Raw genomic sequence first — 26,084 nt, 5'->3', positions numbered from 1 at the left:
TAGACCCAGAGCCCAGGCTGTGTTGCTGAGCATGGGGTGTTCAGGACTGTAACTCCTACCTCCTCTGCAGCTCTTCCCACCCTCACCTCACTGCCCCCTTCACAGCAGCTTAAAATTCCTCAGCCACTGTACCTTCCTCTGCTTTGTGCTCTCTACAAATTGAAAATTTTTATGACAATATCAAATCAATGGGAAAAGTTTTGAAAAGTAGGATTGAGAAATAGAGACCTCTTTGCCTTTTCTCCCTGCAAGGGAATTAGAAAAATATAGAAATTCTAAGTTACATGTTATGAAACCCTTGGGGTTTCCTTTCTTTTGAAAATGTTTTACATTAACCAAAAATACGACAGAGATGCTTATGGGAAGATAATTCCTTTTAGCTGGAGATTAAGCTCCACGTTGTGAGCTTTTTAATTTTCTTTCTTTAGTGGTGGGTTGGGACCCAACTGTGCAGTCGCTAAAGCTCATCACAGCCCTGTTGCCAGGTGAGTTAACTCTGTGAAATCTGTATGTTTTCCCCTTGTACCTACCTAATGAAAGCCAAATTAAATCCTTTTTTTTTTTTTTTTTTGCGGGGGGGTACACGGGCCTCTCACTGTTGTGGCCTCTCCCATTGCGGAGCACAGGCTCTGGACACGCAGGCTCAGCGGCCATGGCTCACGGTCCCAGCCGCTCCGCGGCATGTGGGATCTTCCCGGACTGGGGCACGAACCCGTGTCCCCTGCATCAGCAGGCGGACTCTCAACCACTGCGCCACCAGGGAAGCCCTAAATCCATTTTTAATCAAGGAGATGAATGACAGTTTTTTTTTAAGAAAAGAAACCCCACAAGGCCCCAAAGTACTGGATACAATAAAAAGTGAAGTTTTTATTTGCATATGTACCGTTAGGCATGGCTTTAATGTCAGGCAAATGGGAGGTGCTGTTAAAGTAGTATTTGGAAATATGCCATCCCAGGGACATGAAGAAGAGTGCTTTTCTCTCTGCCCTTCTTTCATAGTTTGTGTAGCCTGAGTGTTTCTAGCACCTTGCACAGGTACACAGTACATTGTAGGATAGTAGGTGCCCAGAGATACCTGAACGAACGGAGGGATGGTTCTGAGCAGGGCCTTCTTTCTCTCTTGTTGCCCCCTCCCTCCAGCCTCTCAGTCTGCTTATTTGTTCATTTCTTCATTCATTCAACATACATTTATTCCTCCTGGGCTGCTGTGAGGGCCACTGGTAAGGAATGGGATGAAGGGAAGTTTCCAGTGAGTTCAGGCTGAGAGCCATGGCCAGTGCTCTTCTTCCTCTTCAACACATTTTATCCCTTATTTTGGGACGTCGGTTTCACCATCTTCCTCCTCCTGAGAATTGCTTTCTTCCACCTGCTTTGGTGGAAGGAAATGGCTTCTCTTAGGGCAGAGGGAGTAGGGATGAAGACTCTTCAGCTCAGTGGCTATCCCCAGAGTATGTCTCCATGGGCTGTGAGGGGTGGGGCTGTAGCGGGGGCCACGTTTGCTTTGCCTGGGATTTGATTCCCATAATCATAGATTTGGCTTTGGCCTCTGGGGTCACAGGGCATTGGGACCTCTAGAGGACTCACTCAAGGCACCAAACCTTCTCTGCAGCCCACATTTCAGCTTGCTATTGTTATTGAATGGGTTCCCTGAGTGATACTCTTCATCTGAGGAAGAAAGTGGCTTCTATTGAGAGCCTTTCAGAGGGGCTCAAAAGACTGGGTTTGGGTTATTCCAGAAACCCTGGGCTGAGAAAATAACAGATTCATTAAAGCTGTGCCCTCTGCTTCCTCATTGTGCTGGTCAGCTTGGGTTGCCCTCACCTGAGAGGTGGTGGCTGGGGGTGGGGGTGAGCAATTTGGGCAGGTGAACATGGAGGAAAATAGATAAAATCGACAGTAGTTGGTGATGGGCAGGGGGTTAGAAGGGAAGTGGGGGAAAGGAGAGGGAGTGTTGAGGAGAGCTTCCGGGTTTCTGGCTTGTGCAGTAAAGCTAGGCGACTCTAGAGGACGATCAGTAGAGTAGCTTTGGACTTGTTGAGTGTGAAACATACAGAGGAGCGTAGAGCACGGCATATCTATCCTTAGGGGAGATTGTGCCTAGAATCTCAGGCTGTTTTCCTGTTCAAATTACCCACTTGGGTTTTAGGCCACTGTGAGGGATAATACAGTACAAATCCAGATTCTATTTACAAACTAACTCCTTCTATTAATAGATATTGAGAATTTGCAAGAACTGACAAACCATTGAACTGCAAGGCAAAGGAGTTCAAAACTCATAAGCAGAATTCACAAACAGTGGTGACCCTCTTATCTTAGCAGGCTTCTTTTTCCTCTCTCCAGTCTCCCTTTCATGTGGGGCAGTTCTGAAAAGGACAGAGATTGCAAAGGTTTGTTAAGAAAGTGCAATGAGCTATGTGTTTGGAACCCATCTGACCCATCTGGCAAAGTGGGTTCTTGTGTATCATGATGCCACTCCCCCATAAACCCTTTGCTCCAGCATTGTTGAAATAAATACATGTTTCAAGTTTCATGCCTCCAGGCCTTCAAAAAGCAGTCTTGCCTCTGCTTGGGATGCTTTTCTCATTGTCTTTGGTTAATTCCTTTTCCTCTTCCAAGAAGTCCTCTCTGACCCCTATCTCCTGATGGAGATATCTGTGCTTTCCTGCCATGGAGCCTCCTAGCCATCTGTGTCAGGGCTCTTTCAACCCAGTGCTTACTATAACTACTGATTTACTTATCGATTTACGTTGCCTGTCTAGAAGCTCCTGGACAACAAGACCCCTCTTTACTTAGTCTTTGTATCCCCAGCACCTGGCACATGTCTGGGATGTAGCAGGTCTCAATAAACACGTGCTGAAGGGTGAATAATCTGCTACTTGGATGTGTTGGAGGTGGTGGCAACTGGATATATGTTCCCTAGTAGGTGGTAAGGGTTTATTCATCTTTTCATAGTGAACAAGTTTTTGCTTTTTTGTAGCTTTCCTGTATGGGAAAGTGAACAAGGTCTTTGCAAAAATATTTTTCCGAATTGGCGTGGCTGTTGAGTGCTCATCTGGGGTTGAAATGATTTTGGCATGGGTGTGAAACTGCAGGTAGTAAGTGAGCAGTGTGTCTGGGCTGCGTGGGCATAATGCTCTTGTGTTTTCTGGTTGCTTTCCACATTTTCATAAGTTGCAACCCAAACATCCAGCTTCTCTGAAGCCAGGGCTTGTGCCTGGTTGTTCATGGGAGTGGTTGCCTTTTACCGTGAGAGGGTGTAATATTAACCAAGCTTCTTCTACAGTGTTTTCTGTTGGCATTAGCAGGGGCTGCGGTGGCTGTTTTAAGGAGAGCTGCCACAAAAGGAATCCCCAAACAGTGAGAGACAGGATAGAATAATTGGAAAGAATTACCTCCTATTTTATGTCAGGCCAGGCCCTTTGGCAAAATAGAAGGTGTAGGGAAGGTGCTGAGTGACAGAAATAAAAATGCGATACCAACTGAGAGGTAAAGGGATAGTTTTGTAAGGAAACCAGAAAGAACTGGGACCCCTGCTATAAGGGTGAGGCAAGGGAGGGCCACTTGGCATCTGTTACACCCTTGGTGCCCTTAAAATGATACTGTCTTACTCATGACCCAGTGGGGTTGGGTTCAGAGCATCTGCTGCCCAAAGTGTGGGTTCCAAATGCTTATTGATCCTCGGCTGAATGTGCTCTACTTGGAGGCTGATTGTGAGACTGATTGTTTCTAGCAAATGTTTACCTGGGCAGGTAGCTGGCATGTTATCCTCCTCTTTCAGCAAATCTGGTGCTATGAGAAGCTAGCTGGTAAGTCATCCTCATGGAGCCTACTGTGGCAGGAGAGACTTCCTGGGGTCCCACTGGCATCCCCATCACAAGGTCACTCACTGGAACCTAGAGTCCCTTTGCAGGCTCCAGTCTAGGATACTGCTGTTGGCTGAGCTGTACCCCTGTCAGTTGCAGGCTGATGACTCCTGGCAGGCTGGGATTTGGTTGGTGGCATTTTGCAGAGCCCTCTGACCCTACCTGCTGTCATGAATCCTGTTGTATCCCCCTTGTACACATGCTTCAGTGTCTCATGATATACTACTCTTAAGAAGAACAGATGCCAGATGGGAAAAGTATCTCTCTTGGGTTTATGTGTGCTTTAAAAAAATAAAAAAATAAAAAAAATTGTAGCCTGGTTTGGCAATTTTCCAGGCTCAGGATGTGTTTGTCATGTTCTTGTTGTCCTATGGAGACCAGCAGAGCTGTGAAGAGAAACCACCTCCTTAGGAGACTCCAGAAGAAAACTAGGCCCTCCTGGCACTTCCTCAGGGGTTTGGGCCCTTTCCCTTCCACAGCCTGCCAAGGTCAGAGCCTGGGAATGCTCCCCAGGGCAGTGTGCTCTGTGCCAGTGTCCAAGGATCTTAAGGAATTTAATTAAGCAACTAATAGAGTAGGGGATGTTTAATGTTAAAGTGTGATTTTGTTGACATTAAACATAGTTATTTAAATATCAGCTAGTTAGTGCTTTTTAATATTGCTTCTTGAACTCAAGTTTGGTTACTGCAGTTGACAAACCCAAGTTCATTGTGGAGGCATGGGGCACAGTTGAACATGGACTCGGAGGAGAGGAAGAGAGAACACATAATTTACAGCTGCTGAAATAATTCAGCCCCTTCCCTTGCTGACTGCTATCCTTCTCTGTACTGCTGATGCAGTGAATTTTTAATGGGATGGGCTCTTGCTGTGCCAATCAGGGTTGGGATGAGGCCTTTTTGATTGTTGGGAATAAACTCTAAGGTTGGCAGGAACACTTTAAATTTGAAACTAATGCCACATTCCCCTTTAATCCCAGCACAGGATCTGAGCTTTGGGGTATGCTTTGGTGTGAGGGCTGCATCTTGTGTGAAAGCAGGCACTGAACTGTGGACATTATTGATTAGGTGATGAGGGAAAGTGGGGAGATGAGAGTCCAGGGCTAGGGTTCAGCTTACAGAGCTGCAGACAAACTGAGCTGCTCTAAAACAGAGAAGATGCCTCTATGGAGTGGTTGGTGAGCCTTCAGAAGGTCTTCCTGCCTGAAAAATCTCTGCACACCTGCCAGGGTGTCAGTATTATGGATTAAGGTGTTCATCTGCTCACCTGGTAATCTCGCCACCTACCCATTCATTTACTTATTTATCTGCCATACTTTTATTGAGGGCCTACTGTGTCCTAGACCCTGCACTAGTTAGGGATGGAGTAGTGGATGAGGAAGGAGTCTTTCCTCTCAGGGAGTTCATATTTATAGTACAATTTGGTGGGTTTTATGATAGTTGCACAGAGAGTTATGGGAGTACATGAAGGACCAACAAAATACTGCAAATCAAACCAAGCAGGATATAAAAATGATCATCTGACCAAGTTGGACTTATCCCGGGAATGCAAGGGTGGTTTCACATTAGAAAATCTGCACATAAAATTTGCTACTTTAGTAGGTTAAAGGGAAAACTATATGATCCTCTTAGAGTAGGGAAAACATGTGATAAAATTTAACACCCACTCATGATAAAACCTCTTAGCTGTTTAGAAATAGAAAGGCACTTCTTTACCTTGACAGACTATCTACCAGAGAAACTACAGAAAACATCATTTTTTTCCTTAAATTTTTAAAAAGAGAACACTATTAATGTACCCATGTGCCCATTATCCGGTTTCAGCAATTACCAACTCGTGGGCAATCTTATATTTTTTTAGTATGCTAAAATATAGATAGCATAAAATTTGCCATTTTAACCATTTTAAATGTACAGTTCAGTGGCATTAATTACATTCACAATGCTTTGCAACCATTACCACTATCTACTTCTAAAACTTTTTCGTCAGCTCAAACAGAAACCATGAACCTATTAAGGAATAACTTCCCATTACCTACCCCCTCCCTGCAGGTGACCTCTAATCTACGTTTGTCTCTATGAATTTGCCTATTTTAGATATTTAATGTAAGTGGAATTATATAATATTTGTCCTTTTGTGTCTGGCTTATTTTACTTAGCCAGAAAATTTACATTATTTCATAATGTTTTCAAGGTTCATCTATGCTGCAGCATGCATCAGAACTTCATTCATTTTTATGACTGAATAATATTTCATTGTATGTGTATACCACTTAAAAAATCTATTTAAAAAAATTTATTCATCTATTGATACTTAGGTTATTTCCTGTTTTGTCTGCTGTGAACATTCACATGCTGGTATCTGTTTGAGTCACTGTTTTCAGATATTTGGATATATACCTACGGGTGGAAGTGTTGGGTCATATGACAATTTTATGTTTAGCTTTTGAAGAATTGTCAGACTTTTCCACAGTGACTGTACCACTTACATTTCCAGTGGCAATGTACTAATTTTCCAAATCTTTGCCAACACTCGTTATTTTCATTAAAAAAAAAATTATAGTCCTCATAGGTGTCAAATGGTATCGCACTGTGGCTTTGATTTGCATTTCCACAATTATCAGTGATACTGAGCATCATTTTATGTGCTTATTGGCCATTTGCATATCTTCTTTGGAGAAATACCTATTCAAGTTCTTTGCCCATTTTTAAATTGGGTTGCTTGTCTTGTTGTTGAGTTGTAGTTGTTATGTATTCTGGATGGTAAGTCCTTATTAGATATGTGATTTGCAAACATTTTCTCCCATTCTGTGGGTTGTCTTTTCATTCTCTTGCTAATGAGAGGCACAGAAGTTTTAAAAAATTTTTTCAAATTTATTGAAGTATAGTTGATTTATAATGTGTTAATTTCTGCTATGTAGCAAAGTGATTCAGTTTTATATATATATATATATATATATATATATATACACACACACACATTTGTTTTTATATTCTTTTCCATTATGGTTCATTACAGGATATTGAATATAGTTTCCTGTGCTATACAGTAGCACCTTGTTGTTTAAAAAAGTTTTTAAATTTTGATGAAGTGCAGTTTATCTATTTTTTTCTTTTATCACTTGTGGTTTTGTGTCATATTTAAGAAACTGTTGCCCTATCCAAGGTTATGAAGTTTGGCCCGTACGTTTTCTTCCAAGAATGGTATAGTTTTAGCTGCTAAATTTAGATCTTTGCTCCATTTTTAGTCAATGGCACCCTTGTTAAAAATCAATTGATGTAATGATATAAGAGGGTATGTTTATCCTTATGTCGATATAAGAGTATATATTTATCTTTATGTGAGTTTTGTGCAGTTTTGATTATTGTAGCTTTGTGGTAAGGTTTTGAAATCAGGATGTGTGAATCCTCCAACTTTGTTGTTCTTCAGGATTATTTTGGGTTGGGTACCTTAAAATTCCATATGAATTTTAGGATTAGTTTTTTCATTTCTGCAAAAAATGCTTTTGCGATTTTGACAGAGAATATGTTGAATCTGTATATTGCTTTGGGTAGTATTGTCATCTTAATGAAATTAAGTCTTCCAGTTCAGGAACCCAGAACATCTTTCTATTTATTTAGGTCTTCTTTAATTTCTTTTAGTAATGTGTTGTAGTTTCCAGTGTATAAGTCTTTTGGTTAAAGGCTTTCTTCTTTGATTAAATTTATTCCTAAGTATTTTATTCTTTTTGATGCTATTTTATTTATTTATTTATTTATTTTTTAAAATTTATTTTTGGCCATGTTGGGTCTTTGTTGCTGTGTGCGGGCTTTCTCTAGTTTCAGTGAGCTGGGGCTACTCTTTGTTGCGGTGTGCGGTCTTCTCACTGTAGTGGCTTCTTGTTGCAGAGCACAGGTTCTAGGCGCACAGGCTTCAGTAGTTGCAGCATGCGGGCTCAGTAGTTGCGGCACACAGGCCCTAGAGCACATGGATTTCAGTAGTTGCGGTGTGTGGGCTCAGTAGTTGTGGCATGCAGGCTCTACGGTACGTGGGCTTCAGTAGTTTTGGTGCGTGGGCTCAGTAGTTGTGGCTCGCGGGCTCTAGAGTGCAGGCTCAGTAGTTGTGCTGCATGGGCTTAGCTGCTCCATGGCATGTGGGCTTTTCCCAGGCCAGGGATCGAATCTGTGTCCCCTGCATTGGCAGGTGGATTCTTAACCACTGCACCATGAGGGAAGCCCTGATACTATTTTAAATGGAATTATTTTCTTAATTTTCTTTCTGGATTGCTAGTTGTTAGTGTATAGAAATACAACTGATTTGAGTTTTGATTTTGTACCTGCTGAATTTATTAGCTCTAATAGTTTTTGTTTGTAGATTCTTCAGGGTTTTCTTTGTATAAGATCAAGTCACCTGCAAACGGATAGTTTTGCTTCTTCCTTTCTAATATGGATGCCTTTTATTTCTTTTTCTTGCCTAATTGCTTTGGCTAGAACGTCCAGTATTATGTTGAATCTAAGTGACAAAAGCAGGCATCCTTGTGTTATTCCTGATCTTAGAGGAAAAACTTTTAGTCTTTCATCATTGAGTATGATGTTAGCTGTTGGTTCTTCATATATGACCTTAATTATGTTAAGGAAGTTCTTTTCTATCCCTGGTTTATTGAATGTTTTTATCACGAAACGATGTTGGATTTTGTCAACTGCCTTTTCTATGTCAATTGAGATGATCATGTGTTTTTTTTCCCTTCACTCTACCAATGTAATGTATTAAATGGATTAATTTTCATATGATGAACCGCCCTTGTATTCCTAAGATAAATCCCATTTGATCATGTTGTATAATCCTTTTGATATGCCGCTGAATTTGCCTTGCTAGTATTTTGTTGAGGATTTTTGCATGTATATTCATAAGGGTACTGGTCTGTAGATTTCTGGTAGTGTCCTTGTCTTGCTTTGGTGTCAGGGTAATTCTGGTCTCACAGAATGAATTAAGAAGTGTTCCCTTCTTTTTTTGGAAATTTTAGAAGGATTGGTATCTGCTACCTTTCTTAATAGGCATGTTGCTGGGTAGTAGGCCATGGGCTGTGTGGTGTGGGGGTACCTATTTGGAGCTCTGGCATCCTTTTTTTTTTTTTTTTTTTTGGTCTCTGCACCTCCATCTTGGCTACCTGTCTTGGCAGTCAGGCACACTGGTGATGCAGACTGGAAGTCTTCTGGTAAAAAAGGTCAACTTGATAAGTTGGATTTTAAGACTGCAGCTATTCCTTGTGCTCTCTCTTTCTGTGATAGATGGATGGTCTTGCTGAACAAGGTCTCTGTGATCCCAGGCACCAGAACGAATTAGCAGATAAGGGAGGGCTTTCCTGGTGGTGCAGTGGTTGGGAATCCGCCTGCCATTGCTGAGGACATGGGTCTGAGCCCTGGTCCAGGAAGGTCCCACATGCCATGGAGCAACTGGGCCCGTATGCCACAACTAGTGAGCCTGCGCTCTAGAGCCTGTGAGCCACAACTACTGATCCCATGTGACACAAATACTGAAACCTACATGCCTAGAGCCCATGCTCAGCAACAAGAGAAGCCACCGCAATGAGAAGCCTGCACACAGCAACGAAGAGTAGCCCCTGCTCACCGCAACTAGAGAAAGCCCATGTGCAGCAACAAAGACCCAACACAGCCAAAAATAAATAAATAAAATAAATAAACTTATTAAAAAAAAAGTAGATAAGGGAACAGGTTCTGTGTTGAAAATAATGTTTAAGTATTTTCTCATATATCTAACATTTTAGGAAGAAAGACTTTATTGAGCATAGCTTTCCATAATTCTAATAACTTCATGTCCGATCACAGAGATGGCTACACACACTTTTTTTCAAAGTACTAATATTTCATATACATGTGCCATTATGTTCTTCATTCAACAGTATTTTATGTATCTGTTTTCATGTTTCACTATAGTTCATATTTTCACTGACATTATTTTCCATTGTGTATTCCACGTGACCCCCTTTTAGATTATTAATTTTATTCAACTAACAGATATTTTTTGAGTGTCTGCCACAGTGCTAGGCAATGAGGATACAGCAGTGGTTTAGGTGGACATTGTCCCTGCCCTTGCGGAGCTCCCAGTCAGATGGGTTGTAGTTGTTATAGGCCCATGAAATGGAATTTCACTGACCATGTAACACAGCCTTGGAGAGGATGAGGAGGTTGTGTAGTCTCTAGCCCTGGCTCCTATTGCTGCTTGCTTTTTAAAAAAAATTTATTTATTTTTGGCTGCATTGGGTCTTCGTTGCTGTGCGTGGGCTTTCTCTAGTTGGGGTGAGTGGGGTCTACTCTTCGTTGTGGTGCATGGGCTTCTCATTGCAGTGGCTTCTTGTTGCGTGCAGAGCACAGGCTCTAGGTGCATGGGCTTCAGTAGTTGTGGCATGCAGGCTCAGTAGTTGTGGCTTGCGGGCTCTAGAGCACAGGCTCAGTAGTTGTGGCACATGGGCTTAGTTGCTCCGTGGCATGTGGGATCTTCCCGGACCAGGGCTCGACCCCACGTCCCCTGCATTGGCAGGTGGACTCTTAACCACTGCACTACCAAGGAAGCTCCTACTGCTGCTTTCTAAAAAGCAAGCAGGGCTTTGTCAGGACAGTGGCAGTTCTGCTTGTGACTGGGCTCTTAGCAAAGCCCAGGATGGGGAGCCCTGGGACCATTGCAGAGTCAGCTCTGAAATGGGGCTGCTGCAGCAGGGAGGACTGCTGTTTCCTAGGCAATACTCTGCTTAATATTTTTAGTGCGTGGTCACCGGCAGAGCTAAATGTGGTTTCTGATCCCAAATTGGTAATAAATGTAGACATATTTAGAGTCAGAAACAATGCATTTAAAATCCTCTCCTCCTTAATTGTCTTGCCAAGTGCTGAGTTTAGGTTTCTTTGTTTCTTGGCTACCTACCCAGCCTCCCACAATCTCTCAGAGATTTTCTCTGGGTGTTAGGTGGGATTCTGAAAACCGTGAGTTATGGCTCCCTGAGCTGTGTTGAGAAGCATCTGATTTTTGTGTTTCTGCCCACGTATGTAAATGTGTACACTTTAAAATTTATCCTCCTTTCAAGTTTTTAAGGATCTGGAATTATGAATAGTCTTGGACTCTCAGGTGTGTTAAAAATAAAATATGTTGTTTCAGTTGCTGACTTACCTCCAAAACATAGTCAATGCCAACATGGTAGTCGCGAGTTCAGTGATTGGTGATCCGTACTTGTGCTGCCGCTAAGGTTTTCTGTAGGTAAATGCTGTTTTCTTGGGGTTCCTCAATTAGTTTAAGGATCACCCTAATTGTTGCCCGTCTCATCATTTCTAAGTTATAATTTGTGTCTCAAGTTGCCCAGAACAGTATTTATTTTCTCACGGCATATTCCTTAACAGCACTTTCTTCTTAATTGTACTGTCTGAGACTCAGATATGGAAAACCATGCTACTCACTGATGATCAACAGGACATAAAACACCTGCGGACAGTGATGGTATCTTTTGTATGTTGTGTTATACAGTATGGTTCCCAGTGTGCTCAGGGGACCTGAGGTACCTGTTTCTAGAGTGTGAATGCTGAATTCTTGTAATCCAAAGTGCCAGAGTGGCTGGCACAGAATAAGGGTTGGTGTGCTTACTGATTTGCTGATAGTGCACTTGGAGCTATGGACTAGAAGTCATACCTTCTTCCCTATCCTACCATAGTCCCACTATGAGGCCCTGACGTTTGCTGGAAGTTTGGACACAGCAGGGGAAAGGAAAGATGAATTCTGATCCCTCTCCAGCCCCAGACTGTGGTTTGTAGATGAGTGTATGAAGGTCCTGGTATTCTTGGGGAGCAGGCTATAAAGAAAGCCCATCATGCTTACTGTTAGGAGATATAGTTATTAGTTTAAAAGGAGAGGGAAGGAGGTGGCCCTGGAGCTCTTACTCCCTGGATAGCAACTGACCCTTTCTAGGGTGGTCCAAGCAGTCTAAGTCTGCTGAATTTGCCTCTGCTGCTCTTGCCTTCCCTATTCTCTCTTAGAGATATGAGAGCAGCAGCAGGAATATGAAGACAGGCCTGAATCACCAGGAAGCTGGGCTCTGAAGTGGCTGTTCTTAGTCAGCTCTCCGGTGGGCACTGATGCAGAGCCAGCCAATATTGCTTAAAGGTTTCAATGGAAATGCCTCTGTAGCCACCTAGAGTGTAGTCCAGGTGTGTGGGCAGATTTGCAGCTCAGGGAAGCTGGGTTCCAAGGAGAGACTTGATTATCAGAACAGAAGACACTTCTATATGGGGGTGAAGCCTCACTGCTTTTGTTTATCCTGTCCTTTGCTCAGAATTTTCTCTAACAGTAGTTGTTAGTGAGAGCTACAAGCTTCTTGAGCCCTTGGTTTGTGTCAAGCATTGTGCTATATGCTTCATGTCATCTCATTTAATGCTAACACCCATCCTACAAAATAATTACTATTAAGTCCCTTTTTAGATGAAGGAATTGAAACTTGGAGAGAGGTTAAATGGCTAGCCCTAAGTCCCACAACTAATTGGGGAGACCTGGGTGGAAATCCAGGTCTGGAGTGGAGATGGAGTTGAGTAGAGTTTTTGGTAACCTTGGCTGCTGTCATGAGACACAGGCTGATCACTCTAAGGACCTCATGCAGTGTTGGGGAGCAAGTATAAGGAGTAGATTTCCTTGCCCACTCCCTGCTAGAAACGTGCAGTCTGGAGCCTAGTGGAAAATACACCGACCACGGCTGGTATATTTCTCTACTTTGCCTGGTTGCTTGCTGGTGTGCTTAGGCAAGCCCCATTCACCCTTTTGGGCTCTATTTTCTTCATGTGCCATGTAGAAATAATCCTGTCCTATATATTTCATGCGTGGGGAATAGGATCATAGACTAGTTGTAAATGAGCTTGGATATCATCTTGGCCAACTTTTACCCAATATAGTTCTCTCCTCCTCTCTGCTAAGTTCTTTCCAGACAGTTGGGTATGTATGAGGGAAGTGCTTTGTGCTGGACTCTGTGAGGGAGAGCAAGGATGCTTTTGCTTCTTGTACAGCTGGGGAGCCTGAGTTATGGGAGGTTAAGAGGTCAAGTCACACAGGGTGCCAGTGAACTGGTTGCAGTCTGAGGCAAGGGCCTTCTTCTTCTTGAATATCTGTGTCTCTACTGTGGGCTGGGCTGTGCGAAGGACATTCAGTAATCAAAATGTGTGTGCATGCGTGTGTGTGTATGATGTGCAGAAATATAGATGTGGTAGAAGTGGCTCTCTCCGCAAGAGGGCTCCAGTAGGCTCATTAAAAAATTTCTCTCCTGACACAAAATGTGTGCCTTTTTATTCACATTGTTGCAAAACAAATAAAATGAATGGCTGATTTCATAGACCGCTCGAAAGGCAGCATGGTCTGTAGAAAGAGCATGGGTTCTGGGGCCGGAATGGCTTTGATTCCTGACTCTACTACTCTCTGACTGTGTGAACTTGGGCAAATTACTTAACCTCTCTGAATTTTAGTCCCCTCATGGGCAAAATAAGCAGCATATTAGAACCCCATCACAGGGTTGTGGTGAAGAGTAAATGAGCTTAGAACTTTGCTTGGAACATAGAAAGTGCTCTATAAATATTGACTATAATTATTATTATACAGAATTTGTTTTCTTCTGGGCTGCCCAAATACTGCATTTTAATACTAGGGAATTGGGTGTCATGGGGATATTTCTCTTTATCCCTCGGTCCAAGTGCTATAATTATGATTATTACAGCTCTACAGAGTGTGAGGACTAAAGCTTCAGAGCGGTCTGAGGCATGGCTGAGAGCTCAGAGAAGGTGGAGTTGTGTGTCTGATGGGAGTTTGTTCTTGGAGACTTTGTCTCCTTGCCTCCTTTCTCTACTGATGTGACTGTGTCCATCACTATCCTGAGGATGTGTGTGTTGAGGGATAGCTCTACTCCATCAAGGGAACCTACCATATGGCATCAGAGAATCTCTCTATATGACCACCGGGGTCAGTATTTTCTCTGTTATCATTATGACTCTAGGGGAAAGGTTGAAAAAATTGGATTTAGAAGTGGCCCCAAATCTCCAAACTTCAGTGGACCTACTCAGCTTTTCCAGGTGTTCTACCCTTGTGCCTCTATTTCTTCACAAGTGTGCCCTCTTTTGAAGGGCCCTCCAGCTTCCTTGTTGCCAAATCCAGTGGCTTTTCTCATCCTCGTTCTGACTGACCTCTTGACTTTGTTGAACCCACAACTTGATTTTCTCAGGATTCCCTCCTCTCTTGACCTGTGTAATTCTGCACTATTCTTAATGTTCTTCATCTTGGTCCCTGGATTGCTCCTCTTTCTTTCTTTCTTTTTTAAAAAAATTATTTATTTATTTATTGGCTGTGTTGGGTCTTAGTTGTGGCACGCAGGCTCATTAGTTGCAGTGCGCAGGTTCTCTAGTTGTGGCATGTGGGCTTCAGAGCACCTGGGCTCTGTAGTTGTGGCATGCAGGCTCAGTTGCCCTGCAGCATATGGTATCTTAGTTCCCCCACCAGGGATTGAACCGGCATCCGCTGCATTGCAAGACGGATTCTCAACCACTGAACCACCAGGGAAGTCCCATCCTCTTTCTTTTCCTAACGTACAGTCATGGTTTGAAAACTCTTCTTGGCCCGTTGTTCCTTTCTCTTTAAGTTTTCTCTGTAATACAGAAAATCTGTTATTGCTTTGGTTGTCACCTCTGGGTGATGGCACCAAAATTCTTCTTCTGCCCTAGTCCTCTCTACCTCTTTGTCTTCAACAGGCATGAAGTTGCCAGAGCCTTCCTGGATGCAGTGACAAGCCCATACCTGAAGGCATTGAACTCTGTTTTCTGTGTGTAGGTATCAAGTGCCTGCTGTGTCTTTTGGATTGTTAGCAGTCCAAATGAAGACTAAGTCTTAAGCTGCCTTCTAGCATTCAGATTCTTTGAAGGCTGGGGCTGAATAGGATAGGTCTGGAGAGGGCCAGGCTGGGCTCCCGTTTATTCAGTCACTCTACTTGTCACCTGATTTCTTTTAGAGGGAGCATTGTCTTTTGTCTCCGAGATTGCAGCTTTTTGTTAACATGCTTAGCTACCTTTAAAAAAATTTTTTTAATTGAAATACAGTTGATTTACAATGTTGTATTAGTTTCAAATGTACAGCAGAGTGATTCAGTTATACATATCTATCTATTCTTCTTCAGATTCCTTTCCATTATAGGTTATTACAAGATATTGAGTGTATTTCCCTGTGCTATACAGTAGGTCCTTGTTGGTTATCTATTTTATATTTAGTAGTGACTTAGCTACCTTCTTGAAGATCTGTTCTCTTCTCTTCTGGGGTAGGGATGGGATTGGCCATGTCCCCCACATTTTGGAGTACAGAGTATTAAGGAGGGGTCAGGAATGCCCACTTCGTATTTCATCCCATCCTGTGTTGCCTTCCTTCCAGAGCTCCAGTCCCAGCTGGGCCTGTGGAGACCTTCTTGGCTCCATGTGCTCTCTGGCAGGGCCAGCACCTGTCTCTGTGTTGCCACTGGAAAGGCCTCACTTGGGCTCTCCCTTGCAGGCTGTACAAGCGGATTTTGGCCTGGTCAGGCAGAGGCTTGGATCCACTGTGAACTTTTTACCCTCCAGTAGTCTCACCTGATCACTTTCCTTTTAGGGTGCCTTGGGTTTGTTGAGAGCAGTCCCCATTTGCATGGCCTTAGGCATGACTTCAGTATTTGGGGCACACACTGTTGCCATTACACAAATGGTCAGTGGTGTAAGGATGTTCCAGGTCCAGCCTCCCAGCCAGTTAGGGCTAGACTGGGGTTAGAAGCCACATTTCTTTTGCAGTTCAAAGCCTCTTTTTATTTAATTGCTGTCTACCTCCTGACTTTGTTTATGTCTTATGGGGGAAAAAGCCTGTTTGCCTGACCTCTTCAAACTTACTTCTCTTGTCCTTCAAATTATTCTTTAAAAATCCATTTCTCTTCCTAAGCCTTTGCACATTGTTCTTCCTTGTCAGGACTATCCTTTCAGTGTTCTCTTTGCATTGTTTTTTCAGATTCATATTTGTCTGCCCAAATTAGGCAGTGAGCTTCTATTTGTGTAGAGGTGAGTGACTCTATGTGTGTGTGTGTGTGTGTGTGTGTGTGTGTATGAGTTTGTGTAGCACATAAATAGTAATGAATGTGTTTGTGGGAATAGTTCATCCTCTGTCAGTTTGTAAAGCAGAAGACTGTCTTATAGCTCTTTCTGCAAGTGGAAGTTCTACACGATGGTGGCCTGGCTCTCTGGACACTAATATGCTGGGAAAAGCACTGAATGGGCTGGGTCTGCCTCGGTGCTCAGCAGAAAACTGGCTGGAGTCTCTCTGTTTTTAGCTGTGGGGGTCCTCCTCTAACATCTGTTTCCTTCACCTCCTGAAAGCAGATAACCAGCAAAAGGCTTTGGTCCTAAAATTTGAGATGTGGGGTCAGCTAGAGGGTATGCAGATCCTGCAGGAGTCAGGGAGCTCTGGAGAGTGTTTCTAGGGTACCTGGCCTGGCTCTGACTGCCTGTGGGTCCAGGGGGAAGTCCTCATCCCTGGTCTAATGATGGTGTGATAACTAGGTGCCAGGTGCTGTACCGTGTACTTTCCACTCATTGTTTTATTTAATCCTCCCTAATACTCTTTGAAGTAGGAGCTCTTATTATGCCCATTTTATAGATGAAGAAACTGAGGCCTAGCGAAGTGTGTGTCCAAGATCACATAGCTAGAAATTGGCAGAGCGAAGACTTGGCCTTAGATGTGTCTGAATCTAAATTCATGTACTATACTTTCAACCCAATGTTTTAAATCTCTTTGCTTTAATTTCCTTCTTATAAGATGGAAGTAGAAATTCTTTCCCTTTCACTTTTTCCAAAAGATTTGGGGAAACAAATACATGGACATACACTGTAGGTTAAGAACATGAGCATTTTATAAGATGGGAGTTCCAAGCGTTCCCAGTCAGGCTGCTGAGGTGGGTCTCCCTGCCCAGAACACTTGTGATGTTTACCTGTTCCCCCTGTGCTCTGGCCCTGAGACTGGAGAGCAGCCACTGTCCATGGGACCTACCAGCATGTCAGAAGCTTTAGGAGGTCCAGCAGTTCCACTCCTCCTTCCTCTGTTGGCTTCCTGCCATCCTCATGCCATTCTTTTGCGTTCCTGCCTTAAGAGAAGATAAAAGTTACAGGAAGATGTCTTGTTTACAAACGGCCCAGTCCCCTCCTAGAGTCCTGTCTGAATTGAGAGGAGAGTATAAGGCACCAGGGAGGCAAGGGCTAGTGAGTCCAAGGGCCTTCTCCCACCTGTGCCCCAAGCATCTGCTCCAGGCTGGCAATACAGATTGCTGAGAGCATCCAACCTCTATTTAAGTAGAAGTACAGACTACACGTGGCCAGTTTTGATAGAAAAATGGGCATCTCAAGTACCTTATCATCTCTTCTGTCTCAAAGCCCAAGGATACTTAAGGAAAGAGTTACTGGTGGAACACTGAAATGCATTCCCCTTTCCTGGACTGAGTGATGGTTTTGTAAGTCAGAAGAAGGCCATAAATGAAAAGATGTAGTTCTGTCTTCTTTTGAGAGCCCAGGATGATGGGAAGGTTTGTTATCCAGGGTGTACAGGAGCAGGTGATCAGGTGAACTCAGGGTTAGTGGGTGGCAAGTAATTTGGGGAGGGCACTAACCTCAGGCCAAGTGCCAAACTATGCCTCAGTGGGATTCCATGACTTTGGCTTGCTTATGTCAGGGTCTGAGGTTTTCTTTTGCTGCTGCTGCTGCCTATGTCCCTGCTTGTGATGGTGGACCATCCTGGCAGAACCAAACTGTGGGCCGCTTCTCCTTTCCCTCTTTCCCCCTTCCCCCCAGCTTCAGTGTAAAGCCCAAGGGAAAACGTGCCTGCTTGCTCTCCATCGCCACTTCTTGAATAAGGACAAAGCCCAGGTGACATAGTTACAGGCCAGGCCTTATGAGGACAGAGGACAGCATTACCCATGCCTGCGTGCTGCAGAGTTTGCACTTGTTCTCTGGGTACCCTTGCAATGCCTGGGAAACTGTCTCACACCTTTCTCCCAGCCTCACTGCTCCTAGGCCTCTCCCCAGGCACTGCTCCCACCACCATGTTCTCTCTCTCTTTATCTCTGATTCATGGGAAAATACATGGAGCCAATGAATAGGTCAGATGTGCAGTCCACATGGAATTATTGGGGGTGGGGGAGATGAAGGATCCATTTGCGAATCGACCTGTCATCCTTAGTATTGTCAGAAAATGCTTCTGAGGGCGTTAGTGTGTGTGCAGGTGATGGAGGTGGCAAGGAGCCCTGTGGGAGCTGCCATTTCTCTCACCCGGCCTGCCATCCCACTCCAGGAGGTGGGTATGCTGTTAGTGCATCAGCTGCCCCCAACCCCTTCTTCCGCAGTCCCTTCTAGGCCTCCTCCTCCTGCTCATTTGTTGTCTTTGCCCTTGATTTCATTCTCATTTATCTGTTCCTTCTCATTCCCCTCCCACCCCCACCCCAGCATCAGTTCCAGGTGTTTATCCCTGGCTGTAAGAAGGAAGCGTCTAGCTCTCTGTGTGTGTGTATATGCACATACACATGAACGGTCTCATGTAGGGGAAGGGAAGTCTGTGGCTTTTGGATAATCCTTTTCTCTCTTAATGTATGTTGTCCTGATAATGCTGTGAGTCCCCTAATTCCATTTTTTGTTCTCCTTTTCCCCACAGCCAAGGATGCAAGAATAAAAAAGGTATGGGACATTATGGGAAGCTCTAGGGCTGTGTCCTCTTGGGACCCATCTCCCTGGGCCTTTCTTGACTTCTCATTCTTTTTTTTTTTTTTTCTGCTGTACGTGGGCCTCTCACTGCTGTGGCCTCTCCCGTTGTGGAGCACAGGCTCCGGACACGCAGGCCCAGCGGCCATGGCTCACGGGCCCAGCCGCTCTGCGGCATGTAGGATCTTCCCAGACCGGGGCACGAACCCGTGTCCCCTGCATTGGCAGGCGGACTCTCAACCACTGCGCCACCAGGGAAGCCCGACTTCTCATTCTTGATGTGGCAGCTTCTGTCCCATGTTCATCCTCACTGAGCCTTGCGCTCCCACTCCTCTGCACACCCAGACATGGCCAGGCACCTGTCCAGAACCTAGTGCTGTCTATGAACTGAGTCCGTGTCTTTCAGTGTGATTGGTGCCCCAAGGAGCCAGGTTGCTGGGGAAAGCTCATGTGGCACTCAGCCGTTCCATTTTGTCTACAAAAAAAGAGGGGAGAAACTGGCAGAAAGCAAAGGCTTTTGCTGCTGGGTGAGTATAGCATCTATTTTTAGCTCCCAAGCCTTTGCTTTTCCATTTGGCTGTGCTTTTTTAGCACAGTGCCGGTCCAGCAGGGCTGTTTTCCTTCATGGCTCCAGATGTCCTTAGGGAAAGTTTCCGTCTGCCCCCGAGAAGCTGTGGGCTGGTCACTGGGTAATAACTTCTTATAGTGGGTTCAGGCAGGGCTTTGGGTTCCACTGCAATCTTGTCACAGGACCAATTTATTGAGGTGGAACATGGAGGAGTGTGGCAGGAATAGGAAAGAGAAAAGGTAAAACCCCATGCTCTCCAGAGGTGTTTCCCTTATAATTAATTCATTTAAGACTCTTTTGAGTAAACTGCCTAATGAGGTGTATTGGGGCTGAGTGACCAACACGAAAACCTTTTATAAGGGTCTGGGCTGATACTGACAGGTTCTGAATTTTTCTAAGGTGTTTTTCTTTTTTGCTTTTTTAATTTGTTATTTTTTTTCTTTCTGCCTTTCTTTCTGAGGTCATTTGCCAGTTTGGATTAAGTTCTTTTGACTTCCACTCTAGTTTACTGACCAAAATGTTTTTACTACTCCAGTTTGCCTGTTCTAGATATTTCACTTAAGTAGAATCATACAGTATCTATCCTTTGGTGTCTAGCTTATTTCACTTGGCATAATGTTTTTAAGGTTCATTCATGTTGAAGCATGTATCAGAATTTCATTCTTTTTATGGCTAAATAATATTCCATTGTATGTAACACATTTGAAAAAAAAAATCATCTGTTGATGAATCCTTAAGTTGTTCCACTTTTTTGGCTCTTGTCAATAATGATGCTGTGAACATTCACATGGAAGTATCTGTTTGAGTCAATGTTTTCAGAACTTTTGGGTGGAATATATACCTAGGGATGGAATTGCTGGATTATATACATATAGTCGTTCTATGTTTAACTTTTTGAGGAACTGCCAAACTGTCCCACAGCAGCTGCACCATTTTACAGTCCCACCAGCAATGTACTAGGGTTTTAGTTTCTCTACATCCTTGTTAACATTTGTTACTTTCTGTTTTTTTTTTTTTTTTTAAATTATAGCCATAGTAGTGGATGTAAAATGGTACAGTATCTCATTGGGGCTTTGGTTTTCATTTCCTTAGTGATTAATGATGTTGAGAATCCTTTAATGTCCCTGTTGGCATATGTATATCTTCTTTGGAGAAATGTCTATTCAAGTCTTTGGCCTGTTTTAATTTAGCTTGCTTGTTTTTTTTTGTTGAGTTGTAGGTGTTGTTTATATATTCTGGAAACTAAACTCTTAATATAGATGATTTAGAAATATTTTTCTAATTTTTTGAGTTGTCTTTTCACTCTCTTAATAATGTCCTTGGAGGCACAAAAGTTTTTTAATTTTGAAGGAGTTCCATTTATTTATTTTTTCTTTTATCGTCCATGCTTTGGGTATCATATTTAAGAACGTATTGCCAAATCTAAGGTTATGAAGATTTTCCCTATGTTTCTTCTAAGAATTTTAACTCTTCAATTTACATCTTTGATCCATTTTGAGTTAATTTTTTTTTTTTTTTGTGGTATGTGGGCTTCTCACTGTTGTGGCCTCTTCCATTGCGGAGCACAGGCTCTGGACGCACAGGCTCAGCGGCCATGGCTCACGGGCCCAGCCACTCCACGGCATGTGGAATCCTCCTGGACCGGGGCACAAACCCTGGTCAGCAGGCGGACTCTCAACCACTGTGCCACCAGGGAAGCCCCAAGTTAATTTTAATATATTATGTAAGGGAAGGGTCCACTTCATTCTTTTGCATGTGGAAATCCAGTTGATCCAGAACAGTTTGTTGGAGAGACTGTCCTTTCCCCATTGAATTGTCTTGGTACCTTTGCTGAAAATCAATTGATCATATATGTAATTTTTTCTGGACTCTCAATTCTATTCCATTGGTCTGTATGTCTGTCCTTATGCCAATACCACAGTGTTTTGATTACTGTAGCTTTGTAGTAAGTTTTGAAATCAGGAAGTGTGAGTCCTCCAACTTTGTTCTTCTTTTTCAGTGTTTTTATGTTCTGGGTCCCTTGAAATTCCATATGTATTTTAGGATGGGTTTCTCCATTTCTGTAAAAATTCACCTTTTTTTTTTTTTTTGGGCCATGCTCTGGCTTGCGGGATCTTAATTCCCCGACCAGGGATTGAACCTGGGCCACTTCAATGAAAGTGCCAAGTCCTAACCACTGGACTGCCAGGGAATTCCCCAATTCCCCACCACTGGGATTTTGATAGGGATTGTATTGAATCTGCATATTGCTCTAGGTAGTATTGTTGTCTTAACATTAAGCCTCCAATCTGTGAACATGGAATATCCTTTTATCCTTGTGTTATTTAAATTTTAACAGCTACTAGGGCCTGCACTTTGGTGTGTTTGACTGTCTGAAAAGTGATGTAAAAGGCTTTATGGCTTGGGAATATTGAACTTTGCTGTTTTAGAGGGTGCTGATGGTATCTGTCTTCAGGTATAACAGTGGATATGGTTTAGAAGTGAATGGTTATAAAGGCTCATATGAATTTGGGCCCATGTCTGTTCACACACAAATCATTTGGTTAGTTTCCTTCTCTCTTCATTATAGCCAATACCACCCTGTGCAACCTGATAACAACCCAGATAATGAAGAAGGAAGGGACCAGGGCTATTATAACTCATGCAAGGGTCCTGGTTTACTGTACAGTTTTAACCAAGGCATAGCTCCCCATATGGGGGAATGGAGGCTTACTTCAGGTTGATCTACCTTTGGGGTAGAAGACCTGTGATACCTCTATTCAGGAAATGTCTGACATCATCTGAAATGTTTGACATCTGTCAAAAAAGGTGATATCATGGGAATCACTATGCTGGGGCAGGGGGAGAGGTGTCAAGCACCAGCTTCCTGTTGACCTTCTATTTTCTGTGTTTACATTCCTCAGGCCCCTAACTATGCCTCACCAGGGCCTGCTCCTATTTAGGATGGCTCCTCTGGGCATGCTGCTCGGCATGCTGATGACCTCCTGCTTCACCTTCTGCCTCAGTCATAAGAACTCGGTAAGTGCCTTACTGCAAATAGAGGGATCTTTTTTGGGTCCAAGAAAGCCTCTGTGCCACCAGGGCTGCTGTGGGAGTTTCTTATAGGAATGTGACCAGTGCTGGGTCACGGAGTATGTGTACTTCTTCCCCCATCCCTTAGTCCTCTGGCCTCTGTTTAAAGCTTACGACACAGTTTCTCTTTGGTGAAAAGATGATGATGATGATAATGATATAATAACAATGATGATAATATGATAAGCTTGCTATGTACCAAGCATTGTATTATGTGCTTTATATGTATTCTTATTTAATCCCCTCAACAACCCTATGAAGTAGACAACTACAATTATTATCCTCATTTGACAAGGAGGAGATTAAGTCTCAGAGATATTAAGTAACTTGGCCAACATTATAAAGCTAGTTTGTGGCAGAGCTGGGAAGGTCAGGATTCTCCCCAAGGGGCTGGGCGCCTGTGTGGTGAGCACCAAGTAAGACTGCTTCTTTGTCTACTCCGCTCATCCATGTGCATTCTCAGTCTGTCCGTAGCTCTGTATCCTCTTTCCCTCTGTCCTTTTCTCCATGTTCTTTACACCCTCCTTTTCATTAACCCAGACCTCATTGCTGAGGGTTTCTGTCATTGCCAAAGGCAGGGGCAGAATGCCTGAGAAGGCCCTGAGCTTGGCCTGGCTGCAGGGTGTCCTGGCCCCATTTCCCTGCCCTGCCCCACCAACAGCCTGCCCTTGATCTACTCCCAATGCCCTCTCTTTCCTCTCCCTTGAGATGCCCTGTCAGCTCTCTCACAGTTTCACCCTCCCTTGGCCACCTTCTCCAACCCCAGGGGTCCCACTTAAATGTTGGGTAAAGTGCTGGAGGCTTTGGAGCCGGAGGGCCTTGAAGTGCAAATGACAATTGTGATGAATTTAATCCAGCTCAGCTGAGGTTCACCTCTGGCTCATGGCAAGCTTCCACCTTCTCTCTGAAGTCATTTGTTTTCTCTCCGCCTTTCTCCCCACTTTGTAGAGCAGGAGAATGTACAGTTAGGAGTCACGAATCCTTTTGAGCTTTTAATGTTCTTTGACTAAGATCTTGTTGCTGCCGTTTTTTGGCCTCCTCTTCAAGGAGAATGAGACTGGGATCCCATTGGCCCCTGAGGGTGGGACTCGCCATGGCATGAAGTTGGGGCTGTTTCTGGCATAGCCTGGCCCAGAAAAGCACCCAAGTGTCTCGAGGGCTCAGGGCTGTGTCCCTTCCAGCCTGCAGCTCATGAGGATCTGGGTGCTCCCCATTATGAGCTTTAGCAGATGCACAATTAACAAAAGCGTGCTGATGAATTTACTTAAGGACTGTGTGTTAGTAAGTCTCTTTTGGATAATAGTCCAACCAAATAGATGAGCTTTCAGAGCCATAATTATTCTGGCCCATTTATATTAGCTCTTTTGAGTCTAATCTCAGAAAAATGTTAATACTGACTTTCATCAGCAAAAGCTGCTTTTATCCTTATGTCTGTTCCTAAGCTGTATCCATTTGTCATAATCTTTCATCATGTGCTAAGTACAAGTAGGAGTTGAAGCGTCTTTTCTCTCATACCATAAAAATTGCTGCCCCGATGGCATTTAAAATCCAAATTATGCAGCCAGCCACCTTCACAACAGTGAAAATGGGTGGTGGGGGAGGTGGGAGTGGTCATGATCCTTTGTTCAGAGCCTGGAGTCCAGGCAAATGCTCCTAGTGACCTGGAATTGTCCTCCTCAAAGGCATTTGTACAGGTTAATGGCCACCCAGCAAAGGCTAGCTGTGTGTATGAGGGTATGATCTGGAGCCAGCCTGCCTTCCTGGCTCCTGCTATGGCATCTCCCTGGGATGCCACATCTTAGGATCAGTGCGAATGCTAAAGGGATGTGGTTGTGTGGTATACTGGCCTTCAAGAGGTGGTGGATGATGTGGGAGGTAGTGGAACCCAGTGGAAGGAGCACAGAGCCTTGGTAAACTCCCTTTTGCCTCCTACTTTAGCAATTTGACCATTTCTTTTTTTTTTTTTACTTTGACCATTTCTGAGCTTTGTTTCCTCATGTGTAAAACAGGGTTGGTACCTCCCTCTTAAATTTTAGTGTAGATTAAATGTGATTGTATATATAAAGCACCTAGCATTGGCACTGGCACAATATGTCTAATGGATGGTCAATAAATGTCAGCTGTTATTTTTTAGTAAGGGTTGGCTGCTTCCGTTGTTTAATTTAGGGCTCTATCAGCCAGGCTCCTATCCCAAAATGTTGCCTTCTCAGTCTGTCTCTGTCACAGCATCTATCCACCTACCTTGAGAGATTCATTCATTCTCTTGGATTTTGAAGGCTTTGGTCTTTAAGATAATCTCTTACTCAGTTACAATTATAAGGAAGTGTGACATGGTAAGCTTTTGTCAGCTAAAACCTTAGCTGGAATTTCTTGCCATTTAAGAGGAAATTGGTATTTAGAGTAATGATGGCAGAGAGAAGAGAGGATTCAGCATGGAAGGGAGCTTGGAGAAGCCAACTGAGAGGTCACCAGAGCATGAGATTTACTTCAGAGCTGACCAAGGGCTGGCTGGCCTCCCTCACCTCTTGGTCTTTGTCTCCTGTTCAGGACACTGCTGGAGCAGAGAGATGGTCGTCCCTTTCTCTGGGACGGTGTTTCTTTAAACACAGTCCTTAAAGGGAAGGAGGATGTGCTGATAAATGTGCTGGGGTGATCTCATTGACCCTGCTTCCTTCCCTCAGCATCCCAGGGCACAACCGTTAGAACACATGACTAAGAACAGAAACACAGAAGTGAGTCAGAATTCATGCATGCACTTTGGAGCCAGGCAGTCCTGTACTTCAATCTCTGCTCTTCTTTTCTCAGCAGTGTGGTTTTGCACAGGCCTTGTATGTGTAAAATGGGAATAAAAGTATGTGCTTCATAGATGAAACTTGGATGAGTTGTGAGGCATGGAAGGCACTTCAGACCAGTTCTGGGAATATGGGTAAGGGCTTAATAAATGGTAGCTACGTTATCATTACAACCTCATCTCCATGATGCTGCTTTTCCTGAAAACCTTTTCTGCACTTCCACCTTTGAAGTGATTGTCCAGCTTGTAGTATGTTTGTGTGACTGAACCTCCCTCAGTGCTTGCCAAAGTCATTCAGAGCCAGTTTGGTGAACAGGGTGAGCTGACCAGACAGGGGAACACCAAATTTATATCACCTCTACTAAAAACAGGTGATCTGTAAAATAATGGCAGATTGTGAGTGTGAGTGTGTGAGTGTGTGTGTGTGTCTGTGTGTGTGTGTGTGTAGCTGAAAATATGGTTCAAAGATGATACCAAGCGGAAGCTTAAAAAACATTTTGAGCAGTGATGGGATTGTTGCAGAAAGCGTTTGGCTTTCCTAGGGCTTGAAGCATGTGTCTCAGTGGTTCATATCTTGTTGTAATCCTTCTTCTTGAACCTACTCTATTTACCTCATTAAAGATCTAGAAAAAGAGACTTTCTCAGCCCCTACTCATCAGAATGAACACTAGCCTTGCCTGGATTGGGCTTTCTGCCATATTCTCATCATCACCATTACCCTTGCCTCTTTCTGCTTCTCTTGATGTTGAGGATTTGGTTACTTGATTACAACTGTACGTGCCAGGAGTTAACTGGCTAATAGATACACTAAAGCAAGAGTTGTAATGTAAAGCTTAGAGATGTTTAGTTTGGCCCTCTTAGTGTTCTAAAAGTAAGAAAATGTCACATAAAAATCTGGATTTTTGTTTCTCATCAAGCTGAATGCCTTCGTGGCAGTGGTAGAGCAGCTGAGTAGCAGCTGTGTTTCTTAGTCAAGGCAGGAGGACTCCAGTTTTCACAGTCCCACCACTCCTGGTTGTTTTTACACCTGGCAC

At 43.6% G+C, this 26,084-nt stretch overlaps 1 protein-coding gene across 10 annotated transcripts in view; it reads left to right on the top strand.

Moving 5' to 3' along the window:
- Nucleotides 1-26,084, top strand: part of SIL1 (SIL1 nucleotide exchange factor) — a 313,491-nt gene that overhangs the window by 91,312 nt on the left and 196,095 nt on the right. For 6 of the 10 annotated variants that reach the window (XM_089908487.1, XM_089908488.1, XM_089908485.1 and 3 more), the window contains one exon: nt 22,091-22,205. In XM_089908487.1, the coding sequence (XP_089764613.1) occupies nt 22,101-22,205 (105 nt within the window). In that variant the 5' untranslated portion in view covers nt 22,091-22,100. Of the gene's footprint in view, nt 1-18,572; nt 18,596-18,639; nt 19,147-19,334; nt 21,996-22,088; nt 22,206-26,084 lie in introns of those variants that run through there. The other 4 variants (XM_089908486.1, XM_089908490.1, XM_089908484.1 and 1 more) reach the window with 4 other exon arrangements.

Source organism: Delphinapterus leucas, chromosome 3, assembly GCF_059928025.1.
Source record: "Delphinapterus leucas isolate spDelLeu-1000000601 "Yukka" chromosome 3, BTC_Dleu_Yukka2, whole genome shotgun sequence".
Taxonomy (NCBI): Eukaryota; Metazoa; Chordata; class Mammalia; order Artiodactyla; family Monodontidae; genus Delphinapterus; species Delphinapterus leucas.
The sequence above is the reverse complement of the archived record's forward strand: the minus strand, read 5'-3'. Positions and strand labels throughout refer to the sequence as shown.